General features: G+C 32.5%; 1 protein-coding gene across 1 annotated transcript in view; it reads right to left on the reverse strand.

Annotated features, from left to right (window-relative positions):
- Positions 1-15,163, reverse strand: part of LOC148280468 (homeobox protein abdominal-A homolog) — a 68,258-nt gene extending 53,095 nt beyond the window's left edge. Inside the window, exon 1 of the mRNA XM_088228322.1 lies at positions 14,055-15,163. Coding sequence (XP_088084448.1) covers positions 14,840-15,163 — 324 coding nt within the window. The 3' untranslated portion in view covers positions 14,055-14,839. The remainder of the gene's footprint in view (positions 1-14,054) is intronic.
- Between the last annotated feature and the right edge of the window lie 7,217 nt (positions 15,164-22,380).

Consider the following 22,380-nt stretch of genomic DNA (forward strand, 5'->3'; position numbering starts at 1 on the left):
TGTTACATTACCGCGCGCGAAGGAATTATTTACCACAGTCTTTTAAGGTTTACGTAAACTTTGAATAAGAAACTTGTTTACTTTGAAACCGGTCAGTGGAAAAAAAAATAGTGCTTAAAAACAAAGTTGTTTTATTTATTTAATGGCAGTTATCTTCAATAACCTATAAAGTAAAATCTATTTTTTCAAACAAAAATGTAAATGTTTGTACAAAAATTGAAAGTGTATTTGTAAATTGTAATATATGTAATTAAAGACATTTTTAATTACAAAAATATTTCTGCTCATTTTCTTACAGATTTCCAATTTTACTTTCTAGACAATTGAAGATAATTTTCCTTTATTTATCATTTCTTTAAAAAAATACAACAAAACCCAATTATTGTATCGGTAGTCAGACGGCATAAGGGAACATCTTTATTTTATTGCAATGTTCAGGAAAGCTAAAATAAGACTCAATTTCAAGACTTTAATCCTCAAATTAAAGTATTTTAGTTTTACATTTCAATTATAAATTAACAATCATTGGAAACTACAAAACCGAAAAATACAAATGGTTCCTTTTGCCATCTGACTACCGGTTTATCGAATTAGGTTCTTGTAAATTTATTAATAATGAAATATTAAAATACTTATAATATCGTTATTACTAAAGTATCTCAAATAAGATTAGGCGATTCCGCTTTTTTAAATGCCAAGTAAGGGTGGATTGTACTTTAAACTTGGGGGGTGTTACTATCGACAAATTTATGCCGCGACACGACAGGGGATGAAGCCAATTAAAAACTTCTAATCTGCACTGCGTGAATAATCAACCCTCAATTTATTTCCAAATACACGGGCAAAATGGTGGATTAAATTTCTTTTAAAAGTCTTCCGATAAAACGAAATTCTAGATTATTATTTTAAATAGGAGAATACTAAAATTAATGAACCTTGTAATTAACTTATTACAGGTTACTAGACCGAAATAGGGAATAACTACGCTTTTTTGGGATTAAGCATCTAGCAGGTACATTATTTTTTAGAACTTAACAAATATCAAGCACAAAAAACTTACTACTAATATAGAAGGTGCAAAATAAGTTTAAAAAAAAAACAACTACGCACAACTACACAAATTTATGATAGTATTTTTTTTTTATATTCCTGAATAATACCTACACGTATTTTATTTATAACTTACACACATTCTACATAATATTTTTGATAAGTTAATAATTATTGCGATCAAAATATTTAGTTAAAATAAAATGATTTATTTATTAATATTTTGATGTATATTGCAATACTACTTTACTTGAACTAATAACTAAAATATATTGTACTAATTTATATATATATTTACTTACAATTAATATATATTACGATTCAAATATTTAGTGAAAATAAAATAATTTATTTACTAATTTCTTTATTAGTATAATATATTGTAACTTACGTGCAGTGCTTCTAAAATATAATTGATTATTTAGTAATTTTTCCCTTTTTATTGCTTTTTTACTAATATTTTGATTTATATTCTATTATCTTAACTTCAGTAACATTTAAAAAAATATTTATTTATTCATATAAAGAGGTCATAAACAATATACGAATATAAAAATGAATAAAAAAATGTATATTAAAAACAAATGAAAATAGTAGAAACCCAACGTTGAAACTCAAATTCAAACTCAACTCAAACTTTATGTTTTTTTTTTAAATTTTGCTCTCTATTTTCGGTAGCTTTTATGTGTTATGATTTTTTTCATACAATTATTATCCGTAACTGATTGTAGGAGGAACTAGAATCCCAATCGTCCATGCGCTCTGTAGCTGCAAGACGTGCAGGGATACTAATTTATTGTACAGCGCCCTTGAGGTGATTTTCACAAAAATGGCGCTATATAAATTATCCAACTATATATAACAGTGTGAGTATATCTCTCTCCAAGCACGAGTTAATATAAACATAATCATAAGTACATTTTATAAGTAGATATGAATAAGATACTTCAATATTTTTTGAATGATATTAAATAATTAAAATAAACATAGATAAGTTGAAGTTAGGTTACCTGAATCCTAAAAGGTAAAATAATTTAACCTAATTAGTAATTTTATTTTAGAGCCATTTACACCTACTACGTAACAGCCTACCTGTCTTAATACCTTATCTTACCAACCAAAGAAAGGCATTTACAGAGAAAAGACTGAATTTACTATCTCCTTTACTCGCACTGGGAGAATGGAATGGGTGGTTTTAAGGCGACGAGGATGGGCGAGGAGAAAGGGGCAGATAATAGATGAGTCCTCCGCCATTAATCAGTGTCCCGATAAATAGGACAGACATTGTTAAAAGGGAAAAAGGTTTTTGGGTAGATAGGTAACCTACCACTTTTACATGGAAACTTTTTAAGCCGCATCTAGTTTTCACCCACGCGGTATAAGTCAAGGTAAATTTACAGCTGGCGTCGTGACAAATTTTAATTGCTACAAATAGAAAATTAATGGACATAAAATTATTTATCAAAGGATTTTTTTATCCGTTTTGACTAAATGACGGGTTCATTACCATGTGGCAATTTCTTGACACAAACCAAACCCGTTCATTTTGTTGAATCCAAAACATGGAATGGAAAAGATCAATTGAACGTAGGTATGCCGAAAGCAGCCAGTCTACGATTTTGAAAAAATTAGATATTTATGTTGTCGGGTGCAGTAAGGTCAATTATATGTTCTGCTAAAAACAGCCAGACCACTTCCATACAAAAAACTGTATTTTCTGAAAATGGTGTCGATCACAAAAACGGTATTTCTCAATTTGCAGAAAACACCCACAGCACTAGGAAAATCTTACGTTACTTAAAAAATCATTAAAACTGGTCAAATACATATTTAGATTATTGTTTGTTGTTTTAAAAAAACTGATGTGTTTCATTGTTTATCATTTGTTAAAGTCAAAAACATTCCAACTATGGTATAGATTTGATTATTCGCTCTTTTTAAAAAAGTGCTGTTATCTCAGTTTCACTTATCCATGGCTGGCTGCTTTCTGCATAAATACGTTTAATTTGTTGTCTACTAACGGACCCGACAGACGTTTTCCTGCCTGAACGTTGGCTTGCCTGCTATTAGCTGGTTAAACAAACGTTTTTTTCGTAAATAAGGACACACGTTATTAATTTTTAACTCTTTTGAGCTATTTATGTATTTTTATTATTAAGATTATCTTATGGGTTTGTTTTTCGTTTTACCTCCTCATGTGATTGGCTAAGAGTTCTCGTTGTGTTCAAACCAAAATTGTGCAAAAATCACTGCTCTAGTGCCATAATCTAGGAAGAAAATACGTGTTAATGAAGAAAATACAAAGCGCGATTTACCCTGAGCCCTCTGAAATTATATCACTCAACCCATGTCTAACGCAAATTCAGTCATTTTTTAATCGCCAGCCGTGTTTTGGCGTGAGCTTGATATTTAATTTGAAACCAAAATCAATGAAAAGAAAAATGCCTTATTGTGTCGTGAAAGTGTGCAAAAACTGTTCGGATAAAAGGAAAAATACTTTTCATTGATAAGTAGGTACCTTGGTACTTGTTTATGGTTGAATTGAAAAACATTTTTTTTATTGAAGATATTATTATTTACAAACCCAATTCAAGTATATAAGATTAATTTGCAAAAAAAATCATTTAAATTGGTCCAGTAGTTATTGAGTCTATAAAGGATAAACATACATGTATTCATTTATACATATCTATAGATAAGTATCGAGAGATAAAGTAATTAATGAAAAACGATAGATGTATGTAACTGAATATATCAAGTGCTCCAATACCTTTTATCATAAAGATATTCAATATATTTATTACAATAAAGTAACTTTTATTTTTATTAATATTGATTATTTTTTTATAATTTAATAGCCAACTAGTTTCGGCAAAATACTATGCCTTCTCCGGGGTTAAAAACAAACGCTCGTAATATAAAATATGCACATTAAATTATAAAAAATAATATGGTACATACAAAAAACAAAGTTACTTCATTGTAATATGTTCCACAAAGTAATTATTATAAATATGAAAAGTATGAGTTAAAGCTGTAAATGAAAAAAAATCAGAGTTCAAATTTCCAATGAGATTTATTTATAGCATCGAAAATAGAAAAATAATAGAAAAATCACGCATAAATAACTTTATGTATTTTATTTTAAGTACCTAAGTGTACTTATTTAAACACACACGTTGGATTTAGCTCCTATTAAAAGCTAAAAAACACACAAAGCGTTCTTTAGATTGTTAATAAATAATTATAGGTTGGCTGTTTAATCCATTTAGTTTGATTGACCAATAACCGGTCTGACGATGTCGCGAGAGCGATGAAGCTGGTTATTAGTCCATTAATCAAATGAACTTCAAGAAATTTAATAAACTGATTTAAATGTCTCACACAATGTGTGTTTATAAAGTGAGCGCATCATTTAGTTATTACTTACAGCTATATAAGAACCTTAGCCCTGTAATAATTTGAATATATTATCTTAAGAAACATAGTAGAAAGATTGCATTATAAATTTAACTTAGGTAGCAAATATTCTGTTAGAATTTTACCCATCTACTTACTGTGTTGATTTGTTGCCTGAAAAAAGAGTGAATTTAAAATGTAAGATTTTTTCGCTAAAGTTTTCACTAAGCCTTTCTTTATAAATCAAAATGTTCATTATATCGAGCCGGCGAATATTTTAGTAAGAAAAGATCTAAAACTCATACGGATTGGCAGTTAGGGGAAGGTGTGGCTAAAACTCAGGCCAATTTTGTAAATTTTCCGCGAAAAAATTCATAAAAGACTTTAAGTTGGAGCCGTAACTCCCGGAATTTACATTATATTCCTGCATTCCGAGATTGTCGGTAACTTGGGATATAAATCTCTCAATTCTCCCACCGAATAAATATTCAAATAAGTTCGAAAATAAATTTCGCAACTCTCAAATAACTTATAATGGAAAGTAAGATATACGGCGCGCGATAACTTTTTTCCTCTCTCCAAAACTAAAACCTTCGTCTTCCTTCTTAGTAGAATGTTTCCTACCATTTATCCGACAACTGCTCCTACCTTTTCTTGAAGGGCTTTAGTTATAAACCTAGTATAAAGTTACGCCTAGGCATAGTGGTAGAATAAGGATGGAAATGCCGTCCTTATTATAGTGGTGGAGTAAGAATGGTATTAACATCCTTATTCTACCATTATACCTAGGCATACAGTTTCACAATTGAACGGCAGATTCGATTGCCGTCAGTTACTAGAAAAAAATCAAACAACTTTTGTTTTCAATTGGTCTTGGTATTGTGGTGTATATTTCATATTTTCCATCCATATTCTTTCTCTAAAATAGAGGCTTAGCGGGTTATTCCTTTGAAAAATATATATGTTTTTCCTGATAACGATCCGATCCGGATATTTAGCAATCTGGATCACTGGAGTTCGGACAAATGAAGTTCTACGGTACTTATATAATAAACTAAAAATTATTTAATTGAATTTATAGTTATAGCTTCGTCAGAAAGTAATTTTTAATATAAATATGAGTACGAAATTGTAAAGTACCCTTGAGCCAATTTAAAAATTAGTCAATTATTTTTGTTTTTTTATTTATGGACAGACACGACAATAAAGGGTCAACACCTCATTTTAAAGAAGCAATATATCTATATGAATCGAAATTTACACTCAATCAAATGATCGTAAATTTAGATACTGGTAAGTGTAAGGGTGATACACCGACACTCCCCAATCCGAGTAAAACATGTAAGTTGGGCACAAAGATCTGAAGTATTGACATCGCTTACTTGACTTTTACTGCCATAAAGGGACACGCAGTAAAACTGACCAATAAAATCTCATTTTCTATTGGCTTTACGAGTTTACTCCGATCTTCCCCTCATCCCCTCATCCCCTGTTCCCACGAGAGTTCGCTTTTATAGCCAAAACTATATATAATGTTTTATCGCAGATTTATTTACCGACATAATTTAAATGTCTGTTCGCTTCTGAATTTGCGTGCTCATAACCCACATACGATGAAACATTATTTAAATATATCTTCCGATATAGATTTTTTGAATCATAAATTTATTCCAGTAAATAAAACTAAATTATTATGTAATCGATATAAAAATAGTTGATCCATTACCCATCCGTATTTTTAATTAAAATTATATGTTCATTTGTTGTACTATATGTGTGTACTGTGTACTTCACCACTGTAATTGGGCCTCCTGGCCTGTTGTGGTGCAAAAAAAAGTATAAATTGTTGTCTTTTTCTCAAATAAATAAATTGTTACTCATCTATCAGTGTGATATTATGTAAACACAACACCCTCGAATCTCGCCGTCAAACTTTTCTTGGGAAACATTTTTATAAGTTGATTTCTGGAAGTAAATAGGTAAATATAATCCAAATATTATACTGAAAGAGATCAGTTTGTGCGTTACCAAAAATTATTCTAGACCGACATCTCATGACCTGTTTTACGCACCCAGAATTTTACAAATTAATTATATATTTTTTAAACCACCGTAAAAACGTTAAATTAAAAAAAATATGTAAAAAGTCAACAAGATTTGAGAAAATGTGGATGTTTAAACGTAGGGCGAGTGGCGAATTGCGACAGTGTGTAAAGTGGCCACTTAAACCCTGTAAATGCCGACACTTCCATATTTCCTTCTCAAAAATGTTTTTCTTCTCTGTTGCAAACAAATTATTTACTTATTATTATTATTATTATAATAGAAAACTTATATGACGCCATTTTCCCAATATAATACGTCAAGTGCGCTTTACAAAGTGATTATATAAAGAAAAGAAAAAAACATTTTTCATTTGTAATTTAAGAAAAGTAATATACTTTGTCATCACATGCTAAGGATTTATTTAAATTATTTGGAGATAAAGTGGGTTTAAGTTTTTCCGAAACATCACTTCACTCTCACAGTTTCGCACCTCTGCTGGGAGAGCATTCCATCCCGTAGGGCCTGCGACCGCAAATGCGCGTTCGCCGAATTCAGTGCGCTGTTAGCGTAGAGGTACAATAACTTTTCCTCTTGAAGATGTAGCTCATCTAAGCGTAAGACGTCTGTCAGCTAGTTTATCTGGAATGACAAGTTCTCTTAGATATTATAGAGCAGAGTTGTTCAGTGACTTATGCATAACCCAACAGAGTTTTTATTTCACCCTCTGTGGAAAACGTAGCCGTTAATTCCCGAAGTAGTGGAGTGATATGACTGAACTTAGAGATTCCGAAAATAAGTCTCGCTGTGGCATTCAAAACAGACTGTAGGCGAGTCATTTTATTCATTGGTAGACCTGCGTAGATACCATTACAATAATCGACTCTAGACACTACAAACGCATTTATTAATTGACGGGCGACATCAACTGGCACCTCCCTAGGGATGAAATCCAAGCCTGTCTACAAACGTTTAGACACTCAAAACATTGTTAAAATTCTTTTCTTTTTATATTTTTTGATAGTTTTAAATAAACGTTCCATCGCTCTGCACTTCCACAAAGCCCTGTATGTACACAGGAAAATGTTTCATAGTTTGCACTTTGTTGGTATTTATTTATAGTTTTGTACTTTTCGACAGTCCTGTATAATCCTCGAAGTCAGGATTTAACGTCTTAATAAGCCGTGCATGATTAACGATTAACCATTCATATCTGATGCAATCACCCGCGCGACTATAAATTTCGCTCACAGACACTCACGAATTCGCATACACAACTATAAGCAAAACTTATAACTTGCATACAACATTACAATGCCATTTACTATTTCTCACTTCCTGCACTACATAGGGATTTTATTAACTACTCAAGAAAGCACAGGGAATTCGCTGATAGTATGGTTTTTAGTTTCGATTTCTGAAACCGGTCCAGTCTAGGTTCATGAAATTATGTTTTAAACATAACTTGAGTCAGAAATTATGATTTTGACATAATTTCCGTTTGTCATTTAGGAAAAAAATTAGTTTGTTATTTAAAACATGATCATAATACGAGAGATCTGGAAAAAAACAAACTCCCAATTCTGAAAAAAGCAAAGTCACAAATTTCAATTTTGTATAACGCAGTAAAAAAATATTATGCGGAAAAATACTCTTATGAAGAAAAAAAATATCAAACTGAACACATATGGTTTATACATGTGCTTAATAGTTTATAAATAATTTGCTTATATAAAAAATATAATTATTAGAGAACACATAGGAATGTGTTTATGTTTGCCTTACTTCAAGTTTTAAAATAAAAGAATATTTACTGTCTTATATTTCACTTGAATATTCTTCTCATCGTTTCTTTGAATCCCTTAAAATATGTATGTGTATATTTATGTTTTTCCTATTTTATTTTATTTTTACATCTGAGCATGTTTTTCATTCTTTATTTATATTCTTAATTTTTAATTACTCTTACAAATTTTCTTCATTTTTAATATTATTTCCATTTGTAAATACTCACTACAAACAACAAACTTTAAAATATCTTTTTTTTACTTAAATTTTAATTTTTAAACAACTTTCATTTATGTTTTTTCTTTTTCCTTCTCTTTTTTATACTTTCATAATTAACCTTACATATAATTGCTTTATAATATGGAAACTTCACTGATCCATTAGAGTTAAGTCTAAGTGTGTAAAATATTAAACTTTGTAACTGTACAGTATGTTTCCTAAATAAAAGAAAATAAATAAATAAATAAAAGTAAAACAGGCAGAATGGTGAATGCTAGATAGTGTGAAAAGTGGCCAATTAAATCAGCGACAGGTCACAACCCCTGTAAAATCCTAAACATATATATGTATTCCCTTGTCGAATACTGTTTTCTATGTGTAGCAATAAATAAAATTTTGTTAACGGCACTTTAATACTATTAATGTTTAACTGAAATTTGTTATTTTCTTATTTACGCGTATCTATGTATATTTATTTGTTGATACTGTGTGTAGATATTTATGTATAAGCACTGTACATGCAAGAATTAAACAGATACTTATTTATAATTTTGTAGATATACATATAAAACGTGTTTGAGTTAAGACATAAATCAATGATAAGGTAGAAAAAGCCATTAAATATTTTAGTATATAAGAAATTCTATCTACGTGTGGTCTTATATATAAAAAGTAATGATTAAAGTGTCTGCATATATTATAATTTTGACTATCTCGATTCTCTTATTTTATTAAAGTCAACAGATGGAAGATTTGAGGAAATGTGGATAGACAAAATGGTGAATGTTACATAGTGTGGCTAATCAAACGCTGTAAATGCCTAGACTTCCATATTCTCTTCTCAAAAATATTTTTTCTCTCTGTTGCAATAAAGTTATGATAATATTTGCTTAAAAAGTACAAGAATCACCATTGGTTTAAGTATCTCAATTTGATTGCGAGATCCACCCCATTGCGCGGGTGTGCCAATTAATTTAATCCAGGCATTTTAATGAACGTTAAAAGTCATTAAACGTGGATGCTGACTATCCCATCATCCCGTGTTTTCACTAAACAAAGTTCCTGCCTGGTTGAGATTGCCTCGAAGGAACTGAAGGCCTAAATGCGATGGCGCAGGAGTTTTCGTTCGAAACTTATTTGTATGGAGCGAACAACAAATACAAACGCACAGCACATCGTGTCGAAGAGTTCGCTTGTATCCAACTTAAAATCAACTTACAAAACTATTCGCAAAGCTAAACATAAGCTGCTTTAACGAATGCCTTTAAAGTGCGTTTTGAGAATGTGTAAGTAGGTATCGAAATTTCAGATATTTATTTTTAAAAATTATCGTGGTTATTCGTTGATTTATAATTAACTTTTCGTGAATACCTGCATGGTCTATTTTGGTGGTTAGGATTCATTTCGACGTTTGGCTACCGTTACAGGACATCTTCAGAGAAAACTATGTACCGTGTCGTAGTCGGTAGAAGATACATTCCTGTGGCATTTAGGTAAAAAACGTAAAAAAGTATATGTCACTATTAGCTGAGTGTGCAGAGGAGCCATTTAAAGTTTCTTACTGGTTCGTTTATTAAACATACAATTTTAGGTGTTTCCTAAGAATAACCTTTAAATCTGTAAACGGTGTGTTTCTTGTTATCATTAAAATAAATATTTTTCCTAATTTCTATCTTTTCACCTAACCTTCCGCAGACTTTATAGATTGGAACTGCATACTTAACGCATTTTTTCAATATTAGTGACACGTTCTTCTTTGGCTAAATGCCACAGTTCAATAACCCTTGATTATGCAGATGGATGTTACCCAGATTTTAACTCTGAACTGCTCGATAAGTTGGAACGATTGCAGATTGTTTGTATACGTTATATCTTTAATCTTCGAAAATTTGACGACACAGCCGAATATTGTTCCCAAATACACTGGCTCAGACATAGAAAAAACATTCACATTCTATCTATTCTTCACAATATTTTGAATAGTTTCACTTCGCGTGTTTATCTGAGAGAGCTCTTCCAACCGCTACATAGACTATCTATTCGTTCTAGTAACGAGAGAACCCTTTTAATACCCTTTTACCGCTCCAATTTTCTTGCCTCCTCTTTAACAGTTGTAGCTGCTCGATTGTAGAATAACCTACCCACTAATGTTAGAGACGCCACTTCTTTATTTACATTTAAATCAAGATTGAAATGTCACAACCTAAATGTTTGAGTTGTTCCCTTCTTCTTCTTTCCTTCCCACCCCCTCTCCTCTCTTCATAGTATATTGTAATTTTTCAGTAAATTTTTGTTTTAATTTTTTGTAAAAAATTACAAGATTCTACATAATAACCTAGAATATGTCCATGTAGATAAATAAATAACATTTTGTTGCTTGTTGTAAGTAGTGCCGATAACCATGTCGAGTTTAATACAAGCCAGTTGTAATTGTTTATATTGTTTAGATGTTAATGTATTTCACACGCATATTGATAACAGTGACGGAGCAAATCTACGCAAGTTATTACGCATTAATCTCTGGTATATTGAATGCAGTAACTACCAGCATTTTAAATAAATATCCCACATTTAACCTGTAAATTGGTTATTGTGTAATAAAAATCACTTTGGTTTCCAATTCTCGCACGTTTATAAACAAGTTTGATCTAAATCTACTAAAACTGTGCAAATTTCTTCCAAATTCCAATTTAATCGCTTTAGACTTCGCTAAATTGCTAGCAAATTGTCGTTAAAACTGAAGTGAATAGAAGAGTTTTGTTCTGGTAATCGAAAACGAAACCCGATCAATTATTGTTAGCACCGAGCATGAAAGATAATATAAACGATCGTAAACACCTTCGTTCGGTTGAATTGCTGCATAGTAAAGACCCTGACTACAGCGACTGAACCAAACTCATTTTGGGGAACCGGTTTCTTCTACATGATGTATAGTATATATCTACCGAATATATTCCGGTTCACATAGCATATAACATATCTATCTACCAGACTGAGGTACGCCGTGCGGCGAGACCGTACATAGTAAGAAATATGTGTGTTTGCTTATATACCTACCTGGCGACGAGTAGGTATGTATGATTAAGCGTGGTCTTCAATATGCTATCGATGCCGTATTGCTAATTTCATATTTATTTTAGTACATGATCAGTAGTTTTTTGTAAGATTATAATTTAGTTATTATGATGTTTGGTAATGTGGCATATCTATAACAAAGCTTACAATTAAAGGATTAAACACGTAAAATAGTTATATGCCTAAAAATTATACTAATTCTAATAAAATTTCAAGTATTGTTTTGCGCCTAACCAATTTCGTTCATATTATTACATCAACTGTTTTTTTTTTTGTGATTTTACAAGATTTAGCACCTGTTTAATTTTTTTAAATTCAATAACCTTATTTAATTATTCGGAAGAATTTTACGCTTCTTATCGATTATATTTAGGAGCATTATCTTTTACCTACGTCGTAAATTTAGTTTGAGTAAACATTTTTACAATGTTTGATGATCAAAAAAGGTAAATTATTTACCAGCATTCAATTAATAGTCTTCACAGGATAATTGCGTTTTCGTGCTATCAATCAAAACAATTGTTAAAAATGTTTTATGCTAACTAATGTTGGTTTAAAACAAATCTCTAAAGCGCACCTAAAACTATTTTCCATGAAAATTCACTATTTTTGCATGAATTTAATCATTCGTTACATTTTCCTATACTTATGGGTTAAGACGTTTTTATCGTGTCTTGAATGGAAAATGTTGATAAAAAATTCGAAGGACGAAAGTTGAATAATACATTTTCAAACTATTTATTGTTTTGCGATAAAGTTAAAAATTATAAAGATAAAGTTACTACCCGGATTATTAGGTACGTAGATACCGCGGTTTCGCAAAGTCAATAAATACTCGGCTACCCTACGAAATAATTGAGATACCAATTATTATCGATATTAAATCTGAGGTTTGCTTTTTCTACATAATAGACGCAGACAAGTACGAAGCAATTTAGTTTAATCACCAGACGAATCGAGATTATATCATCTGGTTCCACCCGCCGATTAAGCATTTTTCTTTAATATTCTCTAACGTATATTAAATTGCAAACGGTTTGAGAAACATACTGAAATAGCAGGTAGGCATGGAGGTTTGACACGACAAAGGCTTTGCCGCCCGAAGGTTTTGAAGCAAATTAAGAGCTTCGGAAAGCAGCATTCACTGACTGTTGAAAACTGATCATCTTTGGAGCGAATGTAGTTACTTTGGGTGTGTATACATTTATAATTACCGACCGGTTTCTTCCTACGGCCTGCTGTCCTCTTCACATGCAATGCTTTCTTTTGGTGTAAAATATGTCTTAATTGATACAAATGGATAAAATTAACACAAAAGTTAATTGAAAAAGCTTATGGATAGAATAAATAATGGAGAAAGAGAGATAATTGAATTGTTTAGAACTTTCAAAGCATGTTGAATATCGATTACGATTTTTGGAATTACTTTGAGGTTTTCTTTTTCGTTTTTTTTTGTTTTGATATGTGTGAATGAAAACAAAACAAACATAGAATCTATCTGTGTAAAAACGACATACAAACACCGTATTTAATTTGATGTATATAATCAGAGGTATAATACTCCATTCATGTATAAAGAATTAAATGTTTTACCAGTTAAGGGTATTCCATGGAGCAAAATTATTTTCCAACAGATGCTCAGCTCAATGAATAAAAATAAATTAGAACACACAGTTATCTTACAAAATTTACATCTGTTGATGGTTTAGTTGTACCAAAATTCAAAAATAAATATGGTCAGCGTACGTTGGATTATCTTGTTCCTAAAATATTTAATATGCTGCCACTTGACTTAAAAGAGGTCATAATAAATATGAAATAACGTTTTTATTACGAAAGAGGCTAGAAGAGAGACTGTTTCTACATTGATTTATTATTTATATTAAATTTCCAATCAAGATTTTGTTTTCATTTTAACCCTTTTTTTTCTTTTTTTCTTATTTTATTTGCGTATTTTGATCTTAATTTTAATAGGTGCTTTAATTTTTTTGTATATGCGTTTAAAATTTTGATTATTTTGTTATATATTTTTTAAAAAACTTGTTTTGGTTGCATCTTTAAGCATTTCGAATTGTTTCTCTTCTAAAGTTTCAAAAATATTTACCCATAATATGTTAATTTTTAAAATAATTTGCATTTTTTTTCCTACTTAAAAAATATTTTAAACCATTTTTTCAGGTTTTGTTGAGTTTTTTTATTTCTTCTTAATCCTATTTTTTATTCTTTTCAAAGCATCAAAAACAAATTTGACAAATGCTCATTATTTTATATGTGATCAATATTGAGTCTGAACTATTTTATTTGAATCTAAATTAAGTTAACATGCATCCGATGGCCAATATGTTTTTCTTTTTATAAGGTATTAATGTTGTACTAACATGTGTATGTTTTTGAATAAAGACTCCAAGAAATACAGAATCAGTCGAACATCTACAAGAAAACGTTTTTCAAATAAAGTGTGGGGTGAACAGTTCTCTTACCTTTTCAAGAAAGTGTGGCCGGCAGAGCGTCAGGATCAAATCTCGCAGTTGTAATCCTTCAGTTGATCCAAACTGGTGGCTTAACTCTCTCCGGGGAACTGATTTCATCCAACTATCCGATTCTCTCGAATGCAGGGACAGTCAAACCGAAACACGAACACCTTCAAACATGGCGTGTGAGCCATCACAAGATGCACGGGACAATTCGATTTGTAGAATGGAATCATAGAACTATGGAAGTGAAAACTGTTTGATGCTCAATATTTTACAACGATAACCTACTAACTTAAAGTTACGTTTTTAGGTTACGAGACCAAGTCTCTTTGGTAAGTGTTATTTTGTACAAAACTATACATTCTCGGATTATATTCACTTTATGAAATGCGTATGACAATAATTAAACTAAACATCTTCGGAAGTCATTATTGGGAGGCCGAGTCTCGCTCTCTCCTCATTGCACTCGTTAGTAAATATATTTATAATTTAAATAAAAAACAATAAAGATAACTAAAAGTAACTACAACGAAAAAATAAAATGCTCACTCGTTATTGCGTACGATTAATTTATTCGAAACATAAGTCGACGAAACAATAAAATGTACTAAAACAGAAAATAATATTTCGTTCGATGAACTAACAAAGATGATAACAAAAAACGTAACTAAAACAAATGGCCTCGTGCGAATCCACTAGAACCTCTGTGGTCTTTTCCTAAACACGAACACTCTGAGAATGGAAAAACTGCGATTGTTGAGTTGAACACCGATTGTCTTAGCGATGGCCGTTTAATGGTCTTGAACGGCCTGGGCTGCAACGGCCGCGGCCGCTGCTGCCGCCTTCTGCGCTTGCGCCTGCTTCTCCTGCTCGTTCAGCTCCTTGATGGCCTGGATCTCCTTCTTCAGCTTCATCCTCCGGTTTTGGAACCATATCTTGATCTGCCTCTCCGTGAGGCACAGCGCGTGGGCCATCTCTATCCTGCGCCTGCGCGTCAGGTAGTGGTTGGTGTGGAACTCCTTCTCCAGTTCCAGGGTCTGGTAGCGGGTGTAGGTCTGCCTGCCTCGTCGCCTGAGGCCGTTGGCTCCTGAGAAAAAATAGAGAAAAACATTCATCAATCGACTGTATCGAACCGACTAGCTGTTGATCGCAGGAAACGAGACTTTAAATATGTGTCATGAACAAAATAACAACATGACCAGTATTTGTCAGATCGTGCAAATAACATATTTGTAAATCTGTGATATAAAGCGTAATATGAATATATACCTAATGCTCCCCCCCCCAGTTAATGTCTGGCATATTTCATTGAGATAAAATGAATCACAAGAGGCGACTCGCAAACATATAACAATTCTAGAACGAAATGGAACATTAAGATTTGATCTTTGCATTGAAACGGAAACATTTTAGATTCTTATATCGGCCTTAAGTACGCGTAACTTATAAAGAAACCTTTCATAATGCTCTGAAAATACTCCCCGAAAACTTTCCTCGGCATTTTTTATTAGACGAAATGAAAATTGAAAGTTTTTATTGAAAATAAAGTAAGTTTTATTGTGTATTCAAAAAGATATCCGAAATATTTTCTTTCCTAATATTTCATTCCTATCTAAATACGTTATTTTTATTTCCACGTGTCCTCCACCCAGTACGCGAGCGTTATAATAAATACATATACAAATTAAAATATTTTTTGTTAATTTAGTTCTTTATTATAGCGTGAGGAAACCTGCTTGACTGCGCAGCTAAAAAAATGATAACGTTTTATTTAGTGTTACCAAACTGAAAATGTCTTAATTTACCTTTAACACGATTACAATTTTTATTTCCAATGCATTTTTAATTCGAGTCTTTAAATGAAGCCATTAACAAGATATTTTTAATGATTTATTACCGTTTCATAACCCGCCATTCAATTAAAAATAATTATTGGCTATGAGATTTATATAAACAAGACTAAGCTAGTACTTTATGTACCGCGGATATATTGCAATGTTGATACAAAAAAATCGATTCAATGCAATTTTATTGATCTCCGGTAAAGGACTTATTGATAAATAATCATGTACACGAGTGAGTTGTTTAAAGGTGCATAAATTGTGAAAATGATATGAAATAGACACCTCCATGATACACAGGGATACCTGCAATTTGAGATAAAGGATTGCATTCATACATCGTGGTTAGCGGTCATTTAAACACCCGACATCTCAGATTATCGCGGAGCATGGAGGATAGAAGATACTTGGGCAAAAAATACCTTTCCTTGGCTTTCGCTGATCTCCCGGGGGCTTAATTAGTATTATGCAAATATGCGCATTGCCTCGGGGAGTTAATTTCACGAAAATTACCCAATCAAGCAGAATGTGAAACACTTGCTGTAATCAACATCGTTAATACAAAAGCTAACGACCTCTTATGGGCAGCGGAAAGCGGCGCGGCGGGCCTCAAAAACGAGAGGAGAAAATAATACTATGGCAATACATTTCCAAAGGGTTTGTTCATAACAAACCATATTGTCGTGATGTATAACTTATTTAAGACTGACGGTGTTTGTATAGGGATGAATTTATGCTGATCCTCTCAATGGTTTCCAAATGTTGCGGAAGGGAAAATGCTTCATGGATTGCTTCATTAAACGGAGTTTTAACCAGTTTTATTGTATAATTGAAATCACACTGTATTTGAGAAAGTACAGAGTATAAGAGAACAACTTAATAAGGTCAATTACAGATTTCATATACGTATATGTATAGTTATGATGGATACAGCAGGGGAAAAAGTAATACTTACAAAAAAAAAAACTAAAGACGGCATATAGTGACAATTACATAATATAAAAAAAACAATGGAACTTCCTACAATCTTCTCCTCTCTCTTTTTTGCCTTGTACATTTTTATTTATATTGAAAATTATTAAACGTTTCAATATAAATAACAAGAAAAGTAGCGTCATTTTAATAATAAAAATATTTGTTAGGAATAAAAGCTCTGTTTTAACTGGTTATGGCGTAAAAATAACGAATTACTAATTGCTTAGTTAAAATTAGTTACTAAAATAAGTTTAATATGCCGAGCGGTTTCATAACATGAAATATTAAAAATATTTAGTATTGATAAAAAGAAAAAATATTTTACACACCGCATTAACGAGTCGGATTAATTTATTTGAGTGATTTTAGATCAAGTTTATTTTAGTGATGAACATGGAAAATCACAAAGTTAGTACTACAAATATTAAGTTACAAGGTAAATTATTACGATCAGAACATAAGAGCATTGTAAAACGACGACAAATAAATAAAAATGTTGAGTTTATGTGTAAAATTTTATTACAGAAACACTTTGAGAGCATTAGTGAAGATTGAGCACAGGATCAATAGTAAGATGAAGAGCTGCGCTGGAGCCAGTCTCGTTTTAAATGTAGGCATCTTTGCAATATAATTCAAGAAAGGATATTCCGGCAAAACGCTGTAGTTTTAATTGCTTCAGGCAAAGATTATATTTAGTTGTAACAACGATTCGTGCTCATCTTTCATGCGATTCATTTCAATGCTTTAATAAATCATGAAAATATTCTTGCATTTACATAAATGGCTCTCGAATTGAGCTATTAATTTTACAATCTTGATGATAACACATCTTGCAGCTACAGAGTGCATGGATAGAGAAAATTCTAACCCCCACTTGGTATATAAAACAGCATTTTTCGGAAAAATAATACTTTAGATATGAGCTGGATCACAACACACGCCATATCTACAGAGCGCAAGGGTGCTTGGAATCCGAAGACTAAGACAATATTTACAATCAAAATTCAAGTTAGAAATAATTTGATAGAAAATTCAATATAAAAATATGAGCTGGATCATCAAACGACTTAGGTATTGATAGATTAGTTTCAAAATTAGAAAGCATGTTTTGAAAAATGGTAGAGTAAAAAAAGATGTTGAATGTAAAGTGACTGCGGGCAATGAGATGAACGACGCGCTAAGCACATTAATTGCTAAAAAAATAAGCAATCGAAGCTAGACTTGCATTGCACAACAAAATTTCATTCAAAACACTTATACATGGAAGTGATCTATAGATCTGGCAGAGGAAAGATGAAAGCAGAGTGAACCCGGTTGAAATTTGATAATTTAGACAGAGACAAGTATAATTAATACTATTGGGAAAAGGTCGTTGAGATGGTTTGGTCATGTAGAACAAATGGATGACGAAAGAATGGTGAAGCAGATATATATGGCGAGAACGAATGATAACGTAGAACGTGGACGATCAAAAAGGACATGGAATGTTCAGATGAATCAAAATCTCAAGTCTAATCATGTCAAAAGCAGACACAATAGAGGGCCATGTATGGTAAGATGTATTAATTCGAAAGAAGCTTGGAATGTACGTCAGAATAGACGTGTGTCGGTCCATCCTTACTACCTACCCCTACGAATAAATGGTTTGATGGTATTCGTAGCAGTAGTAGTTTAAAAATTCTTAACAGACAAATTAAACCTACTAACTATACATATTATACGAATACTAACTTCAGTTCACCACGGAATAAAGAATTGTACACGTATTTTGCTTGCATAAGCAACCGATAAAGCTCTGGCTCGAGCCAAAGTCTGCTGCGTTTGCCAAACTTGATGTAGTTTCCCTTATTTATTTGGCCATCTATTTACATCCCCCTTCTCTCATTTAGCTTTTCCGTTGGCATACTATTTTTCTCACAATTTTTACAACTCTGTCCAAATTCATAAATTACAGACTTTAATAGACTTCAGTAAGTATGTATTAAAACACTTTTTTACGACAAAAAAAGTAACAAATAAACTTTTTTCATGTGGAATTCCTTGTTTTTTTGACAGATGTTTAACAGAAGTTAAGAATTTCTTAAGTTTTCTATTAATATATGTATATATTTTTAATACAATACTTTTTTTTCTAAATAAATCCCTCACTGGGCATAACCCGTGTTGGGACATTCATTAACGCTTGTTATTTTATTTTCCTAGTTTTAATAATATGTAATTGTTATCTAAATAGCATTTTTATACTTGAACATATAAAACACATAAATGTACACTTACATATAAACATAATTAATAGTCAAAAAACATAATATTATAAGCACAACACATACGTTTGGTAGGTACTGGGCAAATATTGAGCTAAGAAACAAGCATATTCATTAAATATATTCGTCGATTTTAATTAAGTGAAATAGCTCTATTGAAGCTGGTTCGTGTATTGACATTCAAAAATACGATTTTTCCAAAGTACAACAAACATTAATTATGGTTTTTGCTTGTTGTTGAAATAAATCTATACTTTAAAGGTCGCTGTGAAAAGGTGTGTTTATTAATAAGAACTCAATGAATCGCAAATAACAAGTCCACAATATACGAATGAAAAGAGCAGACAGTAAAATAAAAATTGTAGACACTCATTTGAGTTCCCGCGCAAAAGAGCAAAGGAATGGAAGAACGAATCATAGAACTCTCAGGGGCGCCATTACGTGAGCCACATACGCCCAAAGCAGCACTTGCCGCCCGCAAAATGGCGACACGAACCCTTGCCACTGATGCAGAATTGCCTATTAAGCCTCCATTGAGGTATTCGTGGGATTTCAACTGCTCGTTTTTTATTGGATTACATTATTTTCAATGCTCCAACACGGGATCTCTTATTTAACTTTTAGCAAGAGGAAAAAAGTGAACAAATAAAAATGACCCATTTAAATATGATTTTTGCGATTTAATGCACGAATACAAAAAATGATATTGAAGTGATAATGCTGATAGGTGTTATTTAATTTATTGTCTAAGGTAATAACATTCTCAGTTATAATTATTTTACTTTACGAAACATATTTTTAAAATCATTACAGTTAAATCCCGGGTTTTCATAAACTCACATGGTTTCTTTGGGCTACAATCGGAAATAAGAGACTAATAAAAATGAGTTATACAAAGATATTATTAAACATTAATAACACAGCATTTTATAACGCCGTTTTATACTAATCTTATACTAATTTTATACTAATTGAAGCCTGTAACTGTCGACACACGTGTGTACAGAGGGGCCGAGATGGAATCAGACCATTTTTTTAGTTGTCTCAAGGGTGATTCTGTTTAAGGGATGGCGGTCCCAAACAAACAAAGTCCAGGCTCCTTCTAGAGTCAAAGTTGAAAAACTGCAAAATGCTGACATTAAAGATAATTTCGAAAGATCTGTGAGTCACAGACTGAACGAAAAAGATGTAGAATGTATGGGTATAAACGATATGTGGGAGTGTTTGAAAATAAGTATGTGCGAGGCGGCGAAAGAAGTGTGCGGTGTGACAACGCTAGGGAGAAAGAAAGGTGATGCGTGGTGGGACGACGAAGTCAAAAAACTCGTTAAAGAAAAGAAGGATGCGTGGATAAATTTGCTTGCTGTAAAAAAGAATACAATTGAATATGAATCGGCTAAACGCGTGTATGGTGAAAGTAAGAAAAAGGTTAAGCAGGGTGTATGTGAACGGAAGAAAAAATTGAAGGATGAAGAAGGAATGAAAATGACACACAATTTCCATGAAAACATTAAAGTTTTCTGGAAAGCTGTGAAAAACTCCAGGAGTAGCAGTGAAAGCGGAGGCATGACAGTTGTTAAAGATAAGGATGGAAAAATGGTGACTAGTGAGAGTGGAATAAAAGAGAGATGGAAGGAATACTTTGAGGAAGTTTATGAATCGCACACTGGTAACTCGGGCGGTGCCGATGTATCGACATTATCCGAGGTGTGTCTGAACGCAAATGATGAGGTAAGTCAGATTAGTATGAAAGAAATTATCAGCGTTGTCAAATGTATGCGGAATGGTAAAGCGCAAGGGTATGACTGTATTGCAGCAGAGTTTATTAAGTCGGGTGGCAAATTAATTCTCACATGGCTACATAAACTTTTTAACTTGTGTCTCAAGGAGGAAAGGACTCCACCTGATTGGAGGAGGGCAGTTGTTATGCCGTTATACAAGGGAAAGGGTTCTAAGGTGGAGTGTGGGAATTACAGAGCTATCAGTCTTCTGAGCGCTGTCGGCAAAATGTATGGAAGAATACTGATAGAAAGAGTAAGAAACGTGACCAAGGAGAAAGTATGGGATGTACAGAGTGGATTTATGAATGGTAGAGGATGTATGGATCAAATATTTGCATTACGCAATATGACAGAAAAGTTTTTGGCGAAAAACCAGAAGCTTTTTTGCGCTTTTGTTGATTTGCAAAAAGCATTTGATCGAGTTGATAGGAAAAAATTATGGATGGTTCTATCGGAGTATGGAGTGAGTGACAACCTTGTCCGCGCTATTGCTTCCTTGTACAAAGATAGTGTAGCGTGTGTAAGGGTAAATGGGTCATTAACTTCCTGGTTTGACATCCCTAAAGGAGTCAAACAGGGATGTGTAATGTCACCGTGGTTATTCAACATATACATGGATAAATGTATGAGAGAATTGAAAAGTATGGATGTGGGAGCGAAAATGAGTAATCTTACTGTCAGTTGCCTTCTGTACGCCGATGACGCAGTCCTCCTAGCTGACAGCGAAGAGGAACTGCAATCCTTGGTTACAAAGGTTTACGAAGTGTGCAAGGAGAGTGATTTGCTAATGAATGTGCAAAAGTCGAACGTCATGGTCTTTGAAAGAAATGTAACTATGACTGAATGTAAGATTGTAGTAAATGGAGATAGTTTGAAACAGGTCGAAGAATTTGTATATCTGGGTAGTATGTTTACTAGAGATGGAAATATGGACAAGGATATTGAAAGGAGGGTTAGTGCCGGTAACAGAGTTAATGGTGCCTTAAAGTCTGTCGTAGCAAATAAGTGTCTATCGCAAGAGGCTAAATTAGCAGTTCATAATGGAGTTATGGTACCAACCCTAATGTATGGAAGCAAAGCATGGAGTTGGAAAAAAAGGGACGAAAGTAGACTGAATGCTGTTGAAATGCGATCCCTCAGGCGAATGTGCGGAAAAACAATGTATGATAGGTGCCCTAATGTCGAAATTAGAGCAGAATGCAAGGCTGAGTTAAGCATTATCGACAAAATTAAGAAAGGTCTTTTGCGATGGTTTGGTCATGTGGAGCGAATGAATGATGAAAGAACGGCTAAAAAGATTTATGATGCGAATGTGTCTGGTTGTAGAAGTCGAGGAAGGCCGAGAAAGACATGGCATGATCAAGTACAACAAATTCTTGAAAGTGGTCATGTGAAAAGTCGGAATAATCGACGTGCGTGCATGAGAAGATGTATGAATGTGAAGGAAGCAAAGGAAGTGTGCCAGGACAGA

This window comes from Micrasema longulum, unplaced genomic scaffold, assembly GCF_059751315.1.
Source record: "Micrasema longulum isolate JH-2025_06_02 unplaced genomic scaffold, ASM5975131v1 h1tg000577l, whole genome shotgun sequence".
In the NCBI taxonomy this organism is placed as follows: Eukaryota; Metazoa; Arthropoda; class Insecta; order Trichoptera; family Brachycentridae; genus Micrasema; species Micrasema longulum.